Source organism: Ictidomys tridecemlineatus, chromosome 2 (genome assembly GCF_052094955.1).
Source record: "Ictidomys tridecemlineatus isolate mIctTri1 chromosome 2, mIctTri1.hap1, whole genome shotgun sequence".
NCBI lineage: Eukaryota > Metazoa > Chordata > Mammalia > Rodentia > Sciuridae > Ictidomys > Ictidomys tridecemlineatus.
The window spans coordinates 59,685,486-59,706,449 of NC_135478.1; the positions used below are offsets into that span (position 1 = coordinate 59,685,486).

General features: G+C 32.0%; 1 protein-coding gene across 1 annotated transcript in view; it reads right to left on the reverse strand.

Annotated features, from left to right (window-relative positions):
* LOC144368096 (uncharacterized) overlaps positions 1–20,173 on the reverse strand; it is a 47,414-nt gene extending 27,241 nt beyond the window's left edge. The window contains exons 1-4 of the mRNA XM_078026605.1: positions 20,109–20,173; positions 3,585–3,657; positions 1,198–1,255; positions 957–1,105 (exon numbers count right to left, since the gene is read on the reverse strand). Of these exons, the coding sequence (XP_077882731.1) occupies positions 957–1,105; positions 1,198–1,255; positions 3,585–3,617 (240 nt within the window). The 5' untranslated portion in view covers positions 3,618–3,657; positions 20,109–20,173. The remainder of the gene's footprint in view (positions 1–956; positions 1,106–1,197; positions 1,256–3,584; positions 3,658–20,108) is intronic.
* Between the last annotated feature and the right edge of the window lie 791 nt (positions 20,174–20,964).

A 20,964-nucleotide genomic window follows, 5' to 3' on the forward strand; every position in this document is an offset into this window, starting at 1 on the left:
TGGGAGTATGGATAAAGAAATGTTAAAGTTAGTATTGGGGGAGTATAATTGATCTATATGTATGTACAAACATGCCACCATAAAAATTTTGTGTAATTACTGTGTACAAATTTTTTAAAATTAACCATCTTTTTAAAATTTTCAGAACTTTATTTATTTTTTATTTATCATGTTCATTACCACTATTACTTGTTCTGTTTAGATTTATATTTTCTTTGAATAGCAGTTATATATATATATATATATATATATATATATATATATAATTGATTTCTTTTTAGTTATATGTGACAGTAGAGTTCATTCTGATATAATTCAACAAGCACTAACCATCAATAAATTAAGTTTATATTAATTGATACTAAATATAAATTACTTGAAGGTTTAATAAGAACAGAAGTAAAGAAACTATTGATTTTTAAGTGTCTAAAATATGCCTCATTTATTTGTTTATTTTTCTATTCATTATAATCACAAAATTATTGTGATGGTAATCCCACACCCTGCCTCCTAGTCATTCAAGAATGTCAAGAGTAAAAAACAGACAAATATGACACATTGTTCAAATATCCAGCATGTACTTCCCCAAATATTCCTATGTTTGGACTAATATTGAGTTGCTACTCTTATTAATTTCAATATTTCTTATTTTAAGTATCAGCCATCTTGACTCTCTTATTCAATCTGGATACTTATCTTGCTCTTCATATGCATCCCCTTTTCTCAGCTTCATATTTATAAAGCTGTTCTTTTGGCTTCTTTTCTATTTCTTTCTTTCCATAAGGGCACACCAAAGAATTGTTTATTCCTGCCACATTCTGTCAATGTTAATTCACCTGTTGCTATCCTTGTTTTCTATTGTAATTTTGTAGTCTTATTTCTTTCTAGCATTTTTGTCATCATGGAAGATGATATGCAAAAAAAAAGAAAGAATGAAAGAGGTTTTAAAAAATTACCTTTGATTCAGGTGATGAAAAGAAAGGACAATCATTCTTTATTCTGATTGCTTGCACAAGTGTTTCAACTACATCCTTCTTTTGACTGGCAGGGTTACTGTTGTCAGGTAAGTTTCCACTCTTTTGGTTCCCAGTGTCATATTTTACTTCTAACAATAAAAACAAAATAAATGATATACAAAAATTCTGTAATTTCAAGTCAATAAGCTGCACAACATCAGGCAGTCTTCAAATAGCTTACCATCCTTCATGGATTGTCTGGAAGCTTCAGTTAATTCTCCTCCTTCTTCTGGGATGTTCTAGGGAAAAAGAGATTAAGATATAATAAGAACCAAAGTTAAAAAATTAATTAATGTTCTCCATGACTGTAGGTACAATAGAATAAGCATGTTGATGCATACTCAAACTATAATTTTCTCACTTACTAAGCTATACCTTCTAATGAGGAAAGGATTATGAGCCATGACATAGAGATTTCCAAAATGTACTCCTCTTCAATTGATTTTTACACAAATACTGAAATCCATTATACTATTTTCTTAAGCTGAATGATGTAGGATAAAAATTGTAGCCATCTTTACTTAGAGTACTTTTGAAAAAGACTAACAATATGAGAAATTATATGTGATATTTTAATGTGTTTTTATGACTTATATTGGCATGAATTACCTCTTGTGGGGAAAGCTGTAAGATATGAGCTTTAAGAGTATCTATTAAAGAAGAGTGATTGGATACATAAACAGTATAAGTTTTATCTATCCTATGTGTCAAATAGCTCAAGATAAATGATTATTCAAATTTTTCTCCTTCCAAGGAAAAGAGGAATGACAAAAAAATCATGTGGGAGTGATATCAATGAATAAAAACCACACAGTGTTGTTATACAGAAACATTAACTCAATGACCAAACCACAGTGACAGAGATGGCACAATGAATAGACAATGAAGAGATGTTTTCTTCAAGGAAAATAGTATTAGAGTAAGTCATTTGTTTTAGAAAGGGGCATATCTTCTTTTTATTCCAGTAACTTCATATAATTGAGTTAACAAAACAATAAGATATAAAACAATAAAATATTTTTTAATAAACCAGGTGGTGCTGCAAATCATATCACCAGGTTTGCTTGACATAGGTAACAAGACAGTGGAAGAAGTCCTTTTTTTGCATTACAATTCTTAATACACCTTTATACTACAGTTTATCATCTCCTGGTTAGTATGTAAGTTAGTATATAAGGTATGTTGACACCAAATTTACATCTTCACATGTGTATTTGTATAATGAAAGATAAGTAAGAAGGATTCTTCCTTTATAGCACCAATTTGAGATAACTTACTCAAACTTTCACATACCATATATTAAAAGAGAATACAAACTTAAAACATATTTTTGAATTCAATAAACTTAATTACTAGTTGTCTGATGCATATTACATTACTTAGGACATTTCAGCAAGTAGACATTTATTTTCTCCACATTTACTCATGTTCAATACTGTGTATAACACCAGCTTTTAGAAATGGTGCATTTCTCCAGGCCAAATGAGCTCAGTTAAGCTATGAATAATACCATAATAGCATTCTAAGTGGAACACACTATGATAGCTCTATATTAATTTCCTCCCAAATAAATATTACACACTTCTTTTTCACATAATATTTAGCTCTTAATCACTGAAATAAAATTAAAGTCATTTCAAAAACAAAATTTAAAATTTAAATTTTATTTTACTACTCCACGATTTTTACAAATATATTTCTAACCTGGAATAGTTCATAAATATAGTAGTGTTTTACAATGAATATTTAAGTAAATACAGAAACTAAAATTTGAAATTTCAGAATGTGACATAGAATTTAGATATTTTAAGAAATTATAATGGAAAAACAACAATTCTGAAACTAAAGTATTACTACAATTATTGAGAGTCTCTGCTTCCAGAACTGATTATTACTTTGCACACACCATCTATTCTTCAATTAGATGAAGAGTAAATTTTTAGAAAAGTTCATTACCTCATTTTTTTAGATTTGTATTGGTTCTTTTTAGTTATACATCACAATAGAAGTTATATACTAGCATATAATTATAAAATTATAGAATATAATTTGTTCTAATTCAGGACCTAGTACTTCCTTCTGTTCTACTAATCTTTCTGTTGTTTACAGTAGTTTTTTTTTTTAATTACTGTCACTTTTAGTGGAAAGACTCAGAAAGTATGGATATGTAAACACTTTTTAATACAAGTATTAAGATACAGATTCTAGACTTTTGGTTGCCACAATTCCCAATATTATTTTAGTATAAATACAGAGCCAAGCAGAGAAATAGAGAATAAAAATCTCTGAAAATGTTATGATAGTAAAACATTAACCAAGGGTTCAAATGAATAAAGAAAAGCTATGTGCAATGTATATTATACATTCCAAACTAAAAGCACCAGGGAAATTTCATGATTCTAGAAAAATTAATTTAGGCATTAAATTATTAAAGTATTATAAGTCTTGTTAAACTAAGAAAATTTTCATATAAAATGTCAGAAAAAATATAGCAGAATTTTCAGCATTAACATCTTAAAAACACAAAATTCAGAGCAAGGACATGAATTTTACAAAATATCCCTTTACCTTAATATGAGCTTCATAGTTGTTCTCAATCATTTCAAAGCAGGACTCACCTGGATGAGTTTTTTGGGTAGATCTTTAGAGCAAAAATGTACAACAACAATGGGTGAGTTATTTTATTTTAAAAATAAAGTCTGTTTAAAGTTTAGGTATAATTTATTAAATGGTGGTTCTTGATTGAAATAATTAAAATATGACCTCCATTTACAAAAAAAGCTCATATTCACTTCCTTCTGCCTCTACTGCTGTAAATCTATAAAATATTCAATGAATGTACTCTGAGTTCCAATTCAGAGTGATAGTCAATACAGCAGCAGAACCTGAGGATAATTTATACTTGCAAACTGCCAGTCTTGAAGGCTGAACTTAAACCCAAGTAATGGCTGACATTTTTTTTCCACCTGAACTGGAACAAATCTCTGATAACCCAAGACAAGGTAACAAGATGCGTAATTCCCTCTCTTGGATATCTATGAGTCAAATACTAAGGAAGAGGGCTTGAAAATGGCAGTCTTTGTTCTTCAGCATGGAAATCACCAATAGAAATACCGTATTTATTCCCTTTACCCACAAACAGAGCACAGAGTTCTCTGAAACTTAAAAAAATTGAAAGTTAAAAAGTGAATATATATGTTAATTAGAATACTTTTGTCAGAAAAATTGAAATAAATTATAAAATTAATTTTTCCTATATAGGTCCAACTTTATTCAGGTCCAAATAAACTAGCAAGCACTTTAAAACCTTTATAGGCACTCAGATGCTCAAGGGGAAAGACTACCATAAAAGCAGAGTCTTGGTGTTCATACCTCTGTTTCCCTAACCATTATGTAAGTGTCTTCCTTCCTCTGGGAATCCATTTCCCAGTACCTCATCTGCAGAACTCAGTGGCAGTCTCCAAACTTGAAATTTATATCCCATGAATATGCAGATTCCTGACACAAGGGTAAACTAAATGGAGTCTCAATGGCCTGTCTAAATACCTTACCAACTACTCAACTGAATCTTTGTAATGACTTTGCCTGTCAATCATTCCTGCACCCAATAGTACATGTACATTGTAAGAACACCAGCAAGTTGGAAAGAAAGTGAAGGTTAATGGACACCCACTTTGGGCCACAGATCCATATATTCCAACAAATTTTATCCATGTATTCTAACAAATTCACTAGTCTCTAATTCACTCTTGCATAACAAGGATGCAAACAAAAAAATACAAGCTATCAGAATCCTCTAAATATTGTATTAAAATGCCTTTAGAGAGAGCTTTTAATATTAATTCCTGTTTTGTGTGCCTCAAACAGATCATAAACCCCAAGATTTTAGACTGTTTTCTAAAACCCTTATTCCTATAAGATACAGTATTGTTACTCTTCAAAATAGTCCCTTTCTTCATTAATTAAATTTGATCCTCTATTACACTGGTCACTTAATAGTTCTAGTCTTGTCCTCTTTATTTGGGGTTCCTATAGTCAGTCCTCATTCTATTATGAAAAAAAATTCACCTTAAAAATTATAACCAGGGGCTGGGGATGTGGTTCAAGTGGTAGGCGCTCCCTGGCATGTGCATGACGCTGGATTTGATCCTCAGCACCACATAAAAATAAAATTAAAGATGTGCTGGTATACCAAAAACTGAAAAATAAGTATTAAAAAATTCTCTCTCTCTCTCTCTCTCTCTCCCTCTCTCAAGAAAAAATAATAACCAGTAAATGTACTGAGCTTAGAACTAAGGAACTGGAGTTCAAATATCATTGCTGTCATCATTTGTACCCACAAAAGCCCCTTTAATATTTTTAAATTTCAGGTTCATTCTCAAAATTATCATTTGGCCAGCATGTCAAATACATGTTGAAAGACTAGATGGTTGCTAAAATTCTTTAAAATTCTGAAATTCTCTGAATTTTCGAATATGTCAGCAGAAAAAGAAATAATATTCAATTCAATTGACAAAATAAAAACACAAATGGAAAAAAACAGAAAATACAAATAAAAATTAAATCAGAGATTATAGTAATAGAAAAAAAGGATCAAAGTAAAAGTCTTCATAAAATGGATGGGATAGTAATTAAAGAGAAACTTATTGGAAAATCAGGAAGTAGAGAAATCAAAATGTCCTCTAAGTATTAATATAATTAATACAACATTGTCTAAACAATGTTATTCTTCACTTCCAGAAAAATCATTTTTCTATAGCACTTGTCTGATCTTGTTTATTAGAAAACCATGTGGCCATAGATCTGTGAGATTTTACATAAAAGATTTGTGTATTAAAAAAACAAACAAACCAAAAGAAAACTGGTTACCAGTAAACTTTCAAAGTCAGGACAAATTCTTTGACTATAACCCGGCTTCTCAGTTAAAACATAAATCAGAATTAACACATAATTGCCTTTAACTTTCTAAACTGATGATATAGAATTGATGATACATCTCGGTATCAATCTGTACATTGTGACAACACAATGGAGTTGTCAGCCAGGTAAGGCTACAGTCTAACCACAGGCCCAACACTTATTAAATAGGCAAATATGGGACAAATAGTCATCTCTATAAATGACTGCTGCTTTATTAGTAATTAACAGGTTATAATAGCACAGACACTTTCAAAGTGTTTGTAAGAAAACTTTAGGAAAAAAGTGTTAACTGAATGTGGTGTCTGTCCCAGAATAGAATACTCAACAAATCCTTATATCTTCACTCTCCACTTAGGGTTAGTAGATATTTTTCATTTAAAATCTATAAATTCATACCTTCTTAATGAGTCATCTTTAGAACTTTCTTTTACTATTAAAGAAAACAGTAAAATATATATTTAATCAAAAACAGAAATGTAAAATACTAAACGTTGATGACTGATGTTTTTATAAAAATTTATTTTTATAAAAAATATTTATAAAATATTCCTTTAGGCCCATACTTAGAGAAGTTTTAAAATTAACATTAATTATATTTCTGACAGGCAAGCAATGATTAACAACTCCTATGTCTCCTACTATGTACTTATCAAATGCAAGGAAGATACAAGAAAATTGCAAAAATTTGATAATTAAAAGTAAATAATTACCATAATCATAATCCTTACTAAAAGCTTCAAGATGAAAGAAAACCTTATCATTGTCACATAAAATAGCATAAAGATATCAGTATCAAACAAGGGGAGACATGATGGTTGATTAGCAGGAAGTGGCTTTTCTCACAGCTCCACCACATGGGACTCAGAGTGAGAAAACTGCTTCTCTGTGAGGTGGGTGATAAAAGCATGCCACTGGTACTCAATATTGGCCAGAGAGCCTTGAAAACTGGGGAATTTAGGGTGCATTAGACAAAGATGAAAAACAGAAATGGAGCTTAGGTTCTATGGGAGTTGGGTAAATCAGTACATAAGGACAGGAAAGACTGAAAAATGCTGCAGAGAAGGGGCTAGGGTTGTGGTTCAGTGGTAGAGTGTTTGTCTAGCATGCATGAAGCACTAGGTTCAATCCTCAGCACCACATAAAAATAAAATAAAAACACTGTGTCCACCTAAAACTAAAAAAGATAATGATAATAATAATAGTAATAATGAAGAAGAAGAAAGAAGAAGAAGAAGAAGAAGAAGAAGAAGAAGAAGAAGAAGAAGAAGAAGAAGAAGAAGAAGGAAGAAGAAGAAGGAAGAAGAAGAAGGAAGAAGAAGAAGAAGAAGAAGAAGAAGAAGAAGAAGAAGAAGAAGAAGAAGAAAGAAGAAAGAAGAAAGAAGAAAGAAGAAGAAGAAGAAGAAGAAGAAGAAGAAGAAGAAGAAGAAGAAGAAGAGTGCTACAGACAGTCTTGGAATGCAGAACCTTGGACCAGAGGGTCAAGCCTAACCTGGGCAGACTCAGAAGCTATTCTAATCAATAAACTGTGACATAAAAGTCACCCCTGGTCTACCTGCTATGTTTGGGGAGCTGAAGTTGGAGACATGTTTGAACATCTGCATTGCTGTGGCACCAACTCAGACTGGGAACTTAGAACCATGTGTTGGGGCTCAGTCCAATAAATAAATCTGGCAGACACCAGCCACAAGATATAAACTGAGCCTAGCAAATCAGGAGAATATCTGGTATGGAAATAAGTTTTCCTGGGGGTAATGCAAGTCAGATAAGCCAAAGAAAGCCTTCCTACTCTCTTCTCTTGATAGACCAATGCCTAAGACCAGTGGCAGTGGATTCAAAATCTGAATGAGCAGGAGTGATGGAGCTTGGTGCTTGGGAGCAGATCTCAGGAGGTCAGAAAGAATAGTATCTCTGAAAAAAAGAACTGGTGAAGAACTGGCTTTTCTGTGACATGAGTGTAGCTTTGGGGAGAAGAGTGGGGTATAGTCCTAGGGGTGCATTGATTTATTTATGCCCAGTAACTCTTCATGCAATGAAACACCTTGGGCAAAAACTAGACCTCATTGCCTCCCATGAGAACATCTTGTAGAACCCAGCATAACCTATGCCCTGGGGGTAGAGTTGACAGCACCTCTCACAGTTCTTCATACCATCCCATGGAGAATGAAAACTGAGAGATGGAAAGACACCCAAAACAGCAAGCACATACTCTCACTGACAATCTTATAGGTTTTTTTTCCTTTTTTAGTTTTTCAACGTGTATTGATGAATACATGGTAGACATTTATACAGTTGTACATGTACATATATTTTTCTGCTTTCTAATTTGTAGCATTCTTAAACATGATTATTTTTCCTTATTCTGTTTTTTTTTTTTTTTTGAGGTTAGGCTTGACCCTCTGGTCAATTAGCATATTCTGTATTGACTTTATATTCTGTTTCAAAACTTTTATTTCCCTTTGTTTCTATTTCTCCTTTTTCTCTTATAAACAGTCAAATTCCATTGTTCTCTCTTTACTCTATATTTTTACTTCTTTTTTTCTCCTTCTTCCTCATAAACAACACATCCTATATCAACTATGCATCTGCCCTATTCACACCTGGAAACTACAAATCGTTTTCTATCCTCACTGCACCTTTCCTCATAAGGAAGTTTATTTTTAATTTCTCCTAACACTAATTTGTTTATAAAACTCCACAGACACCACCACTAATGCTGAAACAACAATTAATACAGTTGAAGCCATCAGAAACATCTATTCTTTGATTTTATGAAAGATATAATTCATGGTTACTTACTGTCTTTACTGACAGAAATCAATACAGTTCTGTTTATTGTAACAACTTTATGTGAAAATAAAAATTAAGTACTCAATTTAGTTCTATATATTGTACACACAGTTGGTTGCAATTATTTGACTCCCCCTCCCCCAAATATCTGAGCCACAGGATATCTTCAAGATCACTAGAAGTGCATGGACTAGAAGTTCTGTGGAGGCAGATTCATTTAGATATGAACAAGCAAGGGAACAAATCATTCCAAACAAACCAGAATGACTCAACAGCATATTCCACAAAAACCACAGTGAAGAGAACATCAGAGAAGGAATTTTGAAAGTTTATACTTCAACTGACCTATGAGATAAAAGATAATGTAAGGAGTAAAATCAGAGAAAACACAAGAAGTGAAAAATCACTTCAATAAGGAAATAGAAGTTCTAAAAAAATCAATCAGAAATTCTTCAAATGCATAAATAAATAAACCAAATTAAAAATTCAATACAAAGCATCACCAATAAACGAGGTGACTTGAAGGACAGATGTTTAGGTGATAAAGCAGTAGTACATAATCTTGAAAATAAAGTTCATCATGGAGAAAAGATGTTACCAGACCATGAACAAAATTTTCAAAAAATATGCGATAATATGAAAAGGCTAAATTTAAGATTAATTGGGGTAGATGAAGGCATTGAGTTTCAAACCAAAAAAATGAACAATCTATTAAATGAAATAAGAGAAAATTTCCAAAATCTTAAGAATGAAATAGAAAAGCAAACACAGGAGGTATATAGAACTCAAAATATATAAAATTGCAACAGGCCCACTTCTAGCCACATTATTATGAAAATGCCTAACAAACAGAGTAAATATAGAATTTTAAAACCTGCTAGAGAAAAATGATTGGTCACATTGAAAAGCAAGGAAAACCGATCCAGATCTCAACTAACTTATCAACCCAGACAGTAAAAGCTAGGTGGTGTTTGAATAATATGTACCAAGCTCTGGAAGAAAATGGATACCACACCAAGAATACCAAATTATGTCAGATTTAAATATGAGTTAAAAGTATCCATAAAAAAAATTTTAAAAAATCACAACTAGAAATCTGGCATTATAAAACATACTCAATAAAATATTTCACGAAGAAAAAATAAAATATTCAAATAAAAACAGAGTAAAACTACAACTAAAATAATAGTTAATCAAAGTAGAATCTAATTCAACTAGATAATTAGAAATAAATCAAAATAAAAGGAAATACAAATCATATCTCAATAATAACACTGAATGTTAATGGAATCAACTCATCAAAAGGTATATGCTGGCAGATTGAATTAAGAAACAAAACCCAACACTATGCTGTCTCTAAGAGACTAACCTCATAGGCAAAGATATTCACAAGATATCCAAAGATATCCACAGTGAAAGGGTAAGAAAAGCACATCAATCACATGGATCTCATAAACAAGCAGGTGTTTCTATTCTCATATCTGACGTAATGGATTTTAAGCATAAGTTACTTAGAACAGATAAAAAGGCCATTTCATATTGCTTAAGGGAGTAATATAAAAGAAAGAAATAACAACAGTAAATATATATGCTTCAAACTATGAAGCATCTATGTAAATTCTTCTCAATATTGAGAATCAAACAGATCACAACACAATAATTTTGGGAACTTTAAGATGCCTCTCTCATCACTAGACAGATCAAACAAACAAAAATTAAACATAGAAGGTACAGAACTAAAGTTACAATTAATAATTTAGATCTAACAGAAATATATAGAACAGTTTACTCATCAATGACTGAATACATTTTCTTCTTAGCTACACAGGGAATATTTTCCAAAAATAGAACATATTTTAGTACATAAAGCAACATTTTGCAAATACTAAAAATAGAGATAATATCTTGCACTCTATCATATCATAATGTTATAAAACTAGAAATCAACAAGATTAAAAAAGCTAACACTAGTAGACTAAATACACTACTGAATAATGAATGGATAGATGAACAAATCAAGGTTAAAATAAAGAAAATATGAACAAAAATGAGAATTTTGAGATAATATATAAAAATCTTTGGGACCCTGCCAAGGCAGTTTTAAGATAAATGTTTATATCATTGAGCCCATAAATTAAAAGAATAGAAAGTTATTGAGTAAATAACATTACCTCTCAAGGTCCTAGAGAAAAACACTGAAATCAGCAAAAGACAGGAAAGAATAAAATTTAAAGATGAAATTTATAAAATAAACATGTAAAAATTGAAAAATATGAATCAAAATGTTGTGTTTTTTTTAAAAAAAATAAATAAAACTGACAAACTTTAGCCAAGGTAACTAAGAGAAAAAAATGCAAAGTACCAAAACCTATGGTGAGAATGCAAATATCACCACAGACACGACTGAAACAGAGCATATATAGAAGCTATTTAAAATATATATATACCCCAATAAGCTAGAAAATCTTAAAGACATCAGTAATTTGTGGAGATATGAGCTACCCAAATCAAACCAAACCAGAAGAATCTAGAAAATTTAAACAGATCAATTACAAGTAATGAGAATAAAGAAGTCACTAAGAGCCTACCAACGAAGAAAAGCTCAGGACCAGATAGATGCTCAGCCAATTTCTACCAAACCACTAAAGAAAAACCGATACCAATCCTCCTCAAATTATTTCATGAAATTGAAAAAGAGGGAACTCTTCAAACTCATTCAATGAAGCTTATCTCACACTGATACAAATCTAGACAAAGAAACATCAAAAAAAGAAAAATTCAGATTAATATCCTTGATGAACATAGATGCAAAAATCTTCAATAAAATACTGCTAAACCTCATTCAAAAATATATTAAAAAGATAGTGCTCCATGACCAAGTGGGTTTCATCCCAGGAATGCAACATTGATTCAACAAATGGAAATCAGTAAATTTAATTCATCACACAAATAGACACTGAGATAAGAATACATAATTGCAGCATCTCTTTTTGAAAAAATACTACATCCATTCATGCTTTAAACACCAGAAATAACAGAAATGAAAGAATCATACCAACACTGTAAAAGCTACATATGACAAACCCAAGGCCAACCTAATACTAAAGGAGTACTACTACAGTATTCTTTCTGAAAACTGGAATGAGAAAGGGGAGCCCACTTTCACTATTTCTATTAGTACACAAACCAACTTGTAGCAAGTACAAAATGTAGAGATAATACCCTGCAATCTATCAAATCATAATGTAATAAAATCCCAGAAGATAAAATTCACTATTGAATGAATAGAGAGCTGAACAAATCAAGTCTGTTAATCTCTAGCCAGAGCAATTTGGCAAAGAAAGGTAATTAAAGGAATGTGAATAGGGGAAAAAAGGGCTAAAACTAGGTCCACTTGAAGAGGACATAATTATATATTTAGAAGACCCCAAAAGAAGTCCACCAGAAAACTCCTAGAACTCAAATTAATTCATCAAGTTGAAGGATACAAAAATAATACTCATAAATAAATTGTGTGTCTATACTCCAATAACGAATAAACTAAAAGATAAATTAGGAAAATTATCTCATTAAAAAAAAACTTGTGAATCAACCTAACAAAAGAGGTAAAAGATCTCTACATTGAAAATTACAGAATACTAAAGAAATAAATTGTGGAAGACCATAGGTGATGAAAAGACTTCTCTGTTCTTGGATATCCAGAATTGTCAAAATGGCCATCATACTGAAAGTGTAAAAAGATTAATGCAATTCCCCTTAATAGTCCAAAGATTTTCTTCACACAAACAGAAATAGCAATTATGAAATTCACTTGGATAAACAAAAGACACAGAATATCCAAAACAACCCCTATCAAGAAAAATGAAGCAGGAGGCATCACAATATCAGACCTCAAATTACACTACAGAGCTATAAAAAGAAAATCAGTATGGTATTGGCAACAAAATAGGTAAGACCACCAATGGAACAGATGATATAGAAACAAATCCATATAAAGACAGTTACCTCATACTATATACAAAGGCACCAATATTATACATTGGAGAAAAGATAGCTTCTTCAACAAATGGTGCTCAGAAAATTGGTAATCCTTATGTAGCAGAATTAAATTAAACTCTCATTCTCTCACCATGCACAAAACTCAACTCAAAGTGGATCAATGACCTAAGTATTAGACCAGAATCCCTGCACCTGCTAGAAGAAAATGTAGGCCCCAAACTCCACCATATCTGCTTAGAATCTGATTTCTTAATAAGATCCCTAAAGCACAAGAAGTTGTTGGTGGGCCTGACCTTGGATCTATGTGGAGGAATGCTTATCTTGCTAATGATTGTGCAGTAGGGAAATGCTAACTACAGCTCTATGTTTTGAGACAGAGTGTTGTCAGAACACTGGCAAGCACCATTTCCCTGTTTCTTTGACAAGAAGTTATTTCCCTGTTAGTACAAGGTTAGCCTACATGGCAGCTCCTAGACTCTTGGTTTCAGGACTCCCATAATATGATATGTTGTGTATCATCTCTGGCCTATCATGATTGTTATATGTAAATTGGCACATACCCACTATAAAAGCTATTTTTTGCTGCACATACAGCCAGACACCATTCTATGAAACTGTTTCTGGAGGGGGTTTCTCTGTTCCCTCAAGCTCCCATCAGTTGATGCTAGAAAGGCAGGCCCCTCAGCAAGAAGTAAAATCAATTATCAATAAAAGGTATGGCATCAAACTAAGAAGATTCTTCATTGCAAAGAAAAAAACCAAGGATGTGAAAAGAGAACCAACAGAATAGGAAATATACCCTTCCCCCTGCACCTCAGAAAAAGCATTAACTTCCAGGATAGATAAAGAACTAAAAAATATAAATTAAAACTATACCACCACCACCCACCACCACTCAATTAACAAATGGGCAAATAAATTTAACAGGAACTTCACAGAAAAAATAAAAATGATCAACAAGTATATGAAAACATCTATAGAAATTAGAGGAATTCAGTAAACAGTTTTAAAAAGACATTCCAGTGTAGGAGACAGCAAATATGCTGATCTCTTACTTCCAGCTACTTTTTCTATCTTATGTATATTACAAACAGAACTTTACCTCCCCTAGGAATAAAACTGTTGAAAGATTACACCTTTCGGAGTTTATACACTCTTATCCATACCACATTGTCATGGGGAAATGTAGAAAGAAGCACTAGGGAGGTAGCAGAAAGTTGTTATGTAGTAATAGTTGGCATGATAAAATATTTAAATAGGCTATTAAGTCACTCATGCTTTCAGAATGAGCCCAACATTGTCTTTCCAAACAACAACAAACAAACAAACAAAAATTTGAATTTTGTGGCATTTTCTCGGAGAGAACCTACTGGTAGGACAGAGGAAAGAGCTAAGTGGTAATGTAATGTATTACATAGAATGTGTGAGCTCTGGCTTCAATGCCCAACAGTAAAATAAATGATGATAATGACTATAATGATAATGATTATGATGATTTTTAAAATAATTGTACTATTAAAATTATAAAGACTGAGTTTATACTCACCACTCAAAAGAAGAGGATTATTTCAATTCATGCATTCCATTCATATCTAGTCTTATTTCCCATGGGATTGTAGATGTAAAAGACTTTTTGAGGACAATTTTTTAAACTATGACTTCTTTTTTTTAAAAAAAATAATATTTTTAGATGTATTTGGACACAATACCTTTATTTTATTTATTTTCATGAGGATCGAACCCAGTGTCTTGTATGTGCTAGGCGAGTGCTCTACTGCTGAGCCACAACCCCAGCCCAAACTATGACTTCCTGAGACTGTAAAATTCCATTGAGAAGAGTTTATCTGGTCCCAGCAGAGCAGGATGGTCCAGTTAGTACTGTCATACAATATGATGTCAATTTTCTCAATCCTCCTCATAAGTGAAAAATTTTTATAGACTGCACACTTTTTCAGCATGTAATCTATATGACTTCATGCCCTATATTGATGAACAAGAGTACTAGAAATGAAAGAATGACTATAAATGTAGCCCACTCACAGAGAATGTGCCTCAATTTCTTGATTGTATGGCTTCAATTACTAGCACCACAAAAGCACTGAGATCTATTTAAAAAAAAAAATAATATATATATATATATATATATATATATATATATATATATATATATATTCTTTTTTTCCTTTCCTGTTTAATTGTGACCTGAATGATTCATGGACATTTATACATATTCATATTTTTTCTCATTTCTAGCATTTATACTGCAGATTCAACTCAGGGGCACTCGATCCCTGAGCCACATTCCATCACTGCTTTGTATTTGATTTAGAGACAGGTTCTCACTATATTGCTTAGCACCTAGCCATTGCTGATACTGTTTTTGAACTCATGATTCTCCTGTCACAGCCTCCCAAGCTGCTGGGATTAATACACATGTACCACTGAGCCCAGCCATTTCTATCATTTTTGAACCAGTTATTTTTCATGGATCAGTATTTTTACCTACCAATAAAGAAAAGTCCAGGACTAGATAAATTTTCTGGAAATTCCTACCAAACCTCTAAAGAAGAACTAACATCAATACTCCTCAAATTATTCCATGAAATAGAAAAGGATGGAACACTTCCAAACTCATTCTATGAAGCAAGAATCACCCTGATATCAAAACCAAACAAAGATACATCAAACAAATAAAGCTTTAGACAAATATCCCTAGTGAACATACATGTAAAAACTCTTAATAAAATACTGGAAAACTACATACAAAAACATATTTAAAATATAGTGCACCATGATCAAGTGGGGTTAATCCCAGGGATGCAACCTACAGAAAGCAAAATGTAATTCATCAATAGACTTTAAAAAAAAGAACCACATATTTATCTCAATAGATTAAGAAAGAGCATTTGAAAGAATATAGCATCCATTCATGTTCAAAATGACAGAAAAACTAGGGATAATAGAAACATAACTGAACATTTTAAAAGCTCTATACCAAAAATCCCAAGGTGAACATTCCAAATGCCAAAAAAATAAAGAAAACAAAAGAAATTAAAGGAATATTCATAGGAAAAGAAAAGCTCAAAATGTCCCTATTTGCCAACAACAAGATGCTATATGTAGAAGACCCCCAAAAAACACCACACAACTTAGAATAGTAACAGGATATAGAATTAACACCCTTAAATTAATTATGGTCCCACACACAAATTATGCATCAGCTGATGAATTACAATAGGATCTAAAAATTTTAAAAATAAAATATTCAGGAAACAACCTAAGAAGTGAAAGACCTCTGTAATGAAAATTACCAAACACTAAAGAAAGAAATTGAAGAAGATCTTAGAAGATAAAGACCTCCAATGTTCATGGAGTGGCAAAAATATGTTATCAAAATTGACATACTATCAAAATGCTACAGTTTTTATACAATTCCTATTAAAATGTCAATGATATTTTTCTTAGAAATAGAAAAGGTAGTCATGAAATTCACTTGGAAAAACAAGAGGATCAGAATATTCAAAACAATCCTTATTGAGAAAAGTGAAGGAGGTGGCAGACATCACAATGCCTAATCTCAAATTATACTATGGAGCTACAAAAATGGAATGGTGCATCAAAACAGGAAAGAAGTCCAATTGAACAGAAAATACATCACAGAGACAAAACCACATAAATACTGTTACCTCAAACTAGACAAAGGCACCAACAACATACATTAAAAGAAAAGACAGCCTCTTCAACAAATGGTACTGAGAAAAACTGGAAATATGTATTTACCTTGCACAAAACTCAACTCAAAGTATATCAAAGACTTACGCAATAGACCATACATTCTGTATCCACTAGAATAAAATATAGGCCCAAATCTCCATCATGTTGGCTTAGGAACTGACTTCCTCAACAAGACTTCTAAATTGCAACAAATAAAATTAAGAATCAATAAAAGGGAAGGTAACAAAGTATAAAGCTTTCTCACCGCAAAGAAAATGATCAAGAACATGAACAGAGCGCCTACAAAATGGAAGAACATTAGTCTTCTGGATATATAAAGAACTCAAAAAACTAGCTCGGGGGACTGAAACAGGAGGATCGAGTGTTCAAAGCTAGCTTTAGGAATGGTGAGGCACTAGACCCTGCCTCTAAATAAAATGCAAAACAGGGCTAGGGCTGGAGCTCAATGGTGGAGCACTTGCCTTGCTTGTGTGAGACTCTGGGTTTGATCCTCAGAATTACATAAAAATAAACATACATATATATTGTGTCCATATGCAACTAAAAATAATAAAAATAAAATACAATAAAATGTAAAACATAAGGCTGGGGATGTGGCTCAGTGATTGAATGCCCCTGAGTTTAGTCCCCAGTAATTCCCCCCCCACAAAAAATCAAAAAACTTCATACACACACACACACACACACACACACACACATAACCCAATATTCTTGGGTCTATATTTTCTTCTAGTGGGTACAGGATGTTGATAAATGTGCAAAGGATCTGAACTTGTAGTTCATAGAACTAGAAATACAATTTGTCAACAAATATATTTTTTAAATGCTCAACATCTTTAACAATTAGAAAAATACAAATTAAAACTACATTGAGATTCCATTCTCAGTCAGAATGGCAATTATCAAGAATACAAGTAACAATAAATGCTGGAGAGGATGTGAGAAAAAAGTTATACTCATGCATTGCTAGTGAGACTGCAAATTGGTACAAGCACTCTGGAAAACAGTACAGAGATTCCTCAGAAAATTTGGAATGGAACCACCATTCAAACAGTTATCAACCCAGTTGTTTCTTGATTTTATTTTTTGCAATTTAGAAGTCTTGTTGAGGAAGTCAGTTCCTAAGCTGACATGATGGAGAGTTGGGCCTACATATATAACCAAAGGACTTAAAATCAACATACTGCAGTGACATGACATAACCAAAGGACTTAAAATTAACATACTACAGTGACACAACACAGCCACATAAATGTTTATAACAACATCACAATAGTTAAGCTATAGAACCAACTCAAGTGCCAAGATAGACAGTTGGGCCTAATGTATATCAAAATGACTTAAAAATCAACATACTACAGTGACAAAGCCACATCAGTGTCTTATAGCAGCTCAATTCAAAATAGTTAAGCTATAGAAACAACCTACATGCCCTTCAAAAGATGAAAGGTTAAAGAAAATATGGTACATATACACAATGGAGTATTTCTCATCCATAAAGAAGAATGAAATTTATGGCATTTGCTGGTGAATGAATGGAACTTGAGACTATTATACTAACTGAAATAAGCCAATACCAAAACAAACAAACAAACAAACAAAAAAGGCCAAATGTTCTCTCTGATCCTAAATAGAATAAGTTATAGCCCATGTATGTACAAAATACATTCTACTGTCATATATATCTAAAAAGAACAAATAAAACCTGGTGCTAAAAAAAATAAAATAATAACAGAGATAAAATGTTTCCACCTAACATTCCCATTTAGTAATGGATAGAGATGACCAAAATTCAGTAAGGTATGGACACTCATTCTAAAGCAAGACTAGAAATAAATGAAGCAACTCTTATGGAATTATGCAGGTCCTCAGGCTAGGTCTCTCCCATATCCTTTTAGAGCACAATATTGACAAGTTTGGAGGAACCACCATAGAAAGTGCATTTCAGATACTCTACTGCCTATATCACTATTCCACCAACATGACTTCACTCTCACAATACTGATGCAGAAAATTATTACCTAAGAACTTGACAGTGTAAACTATCACAATTTATAAATCACAGGTAACACATAGGAAACTACAATACATACACCATTTGGAAAATAATTTAACATTATGCAATAAACCAATAGCACAAGATGCATCATGCAGAGCAGGCTATTTCCTAAGCAGACTCTCACATAAATGTGGTTTTATATATACCTGAACATATAAAAATTTCAATATAGAAATATAAGAAAAATAAAAAGATCTGTATGATTGTTTTATAGTTCATAACTCTAGAAACTATTTCCAAAGATACTGCAAGAGACAAAATGATGAAAAAATGTCAAAAAATGTTAAAATAATGAATTAATTCAATGATAAAGCAAAGAAAAACTGAATAAATTAATGAAAACAATGCAGGACATGAAAGAACAGTTCAATAAAGATTCTGAAAAAGAATCAAGTAGAAATCTTGAAAATAAAAAGCCCAATATCTCAAATAAAAATATCCACTTGAAGTCAGAACCATAGACTAAAGTGAAAGAAAAAATATCAGAGCTTGAAGTTGATGATGAAATATCACATTCAGACAATACCAACAACAATTAAAAGAATTATAAACAACTCACAAATCCAATAGACACAATTCATAGACTATTATTATGAATCACAATGGAGGAGAGGTACATTCTACAGGCAATGCAAGCTTTTTTGGTGAATAAAAGAAATTATTTCTTCGGTGAATAATAGAAATTATTTCTTAAATCTTGTGAAACTTATGGACATCCAGGTACAATATGCTTTTAGAACACCAAGTGGACATGACTAGAAAAGAACCTCTCCAAATCATAGTCTGTAAATTTACCAAAGGTAAACTGAAATTTATAAGTAGGGCCAAAGCAATTATAAACACATCAGAAAAATTTCAGATTTCTGAGTAGAAATTTTAAGGCCCAGGATATTAGGAAATGATATATTTCAAACCCTAAATAAAAGGTTGAAAGAAGAAATAAGGATAAAAACTATAAAATGAATGGAAAGGGTGGTCATCACGTTAAGATGAAAAAATCAGAAACAAAACTCCAATTATCACATGCTCTCCCTAACATGTGGAATCTGGGAAGAAAATAAGAATGACTAGAAAATGATGGAGGGATTATTAAGGAAGAGGGAAGGTAACTGGGGATGAAAAAGAAAGAAGGGGAAAAATGAAAGTAAAGAGAGTGGTCAGGATTCAAGTATTGTATTTGTGTATATAGAAATATCACTGTGAAATTCACTAATTTGTGCACACAATAGGAGTTGATATTAATAGTTGACAAGAACATCTGTTTTTATAATAAATCAAATTTGCTATCATTTCACCATATACAAAACACAAGTACTAATTTAATAATATCTTTTTCTTATTTCTGCAAGATATAAAATTTCAGGTTCAAAATTAACATAAAATTTCTTCAGGCAATATCATTTAGATGATAAAGTTCCTACAATTAATTACTAAATTATCCTGGATTCTATAGGATCAAGAAAGATATTAAGAAAAAATATGAGTGGAATTTGAACATTTACTTTTTTCCACTGTTCTTTTGTGATCAAACTCTCTTACTTTTATTTAACAGGGCATGAACACCAAGAGTAACTCACTTTTGTAAGTCTTACCTGTACTGAAAATTACTGATGTTCTAGATTGTGCTTTCATATGTCGAAGAATTAGATTCCTGTTGCTAGGTTTGAAAAAGTAATAAAATTGGTATTTTAATACACACAAGAAAACATTGACAAAATATAATTCAATACTTAATGTTTTAGATCTAGTATCAGAACTTTTTTATATGCTCTCCAAATTTGTATGCCCTATAGACATTTAATTGACTTGAAAATTATTTGTACAATGTTTGTTCTGTTCTGTTTTTGAAATGGCATTTCATGATGATAGCCAGTCTGATCTTGAATTCCTGGGCTCAAGCATTTGTCCCACCTTAGGCTCCCAAGTAGTTGGGGTAAATGCATGAGCCACTGCACCCATAGCTCGTAATTAGAGAAGAAAAAAAAATAACATGAAATGATCATGCATTGAGACAAGACAGGTAAATATATTAACTAGTGTAGCTTGAACTCAGAAAATGCCCTGTCTCTGTGAACAATAGCTTCTTGTTCTTGCACAAGTCCTTTCTCTTAGGCATAAGGCCTTCTAAAAATTAAGGGTTGTATCACTTTAGTTCACCAAGTTGTTATGAAGATTTACTAAGATAATATAGAGTGCTGCTGCTTCAGAAAGATGTCATTGAGTCAAAAAGCATGAGTGCATGTGAACTAAAAAGAGTGTTGTAACTTTTGAGTCTAAGTGTGTATTACCATGAATACTCAGGGATTGGGATCAGTCAAAACAGGTTGTAATAAAAGCTATTCACTACCAGTCTGCAGGGTCAGTTCCGGCAGAAACACTGCAGTAACAGAACTGACAGAGAAAAGGAACAATTTTAAATCCCTTTATCCCCCTCCAACTGACTACAGA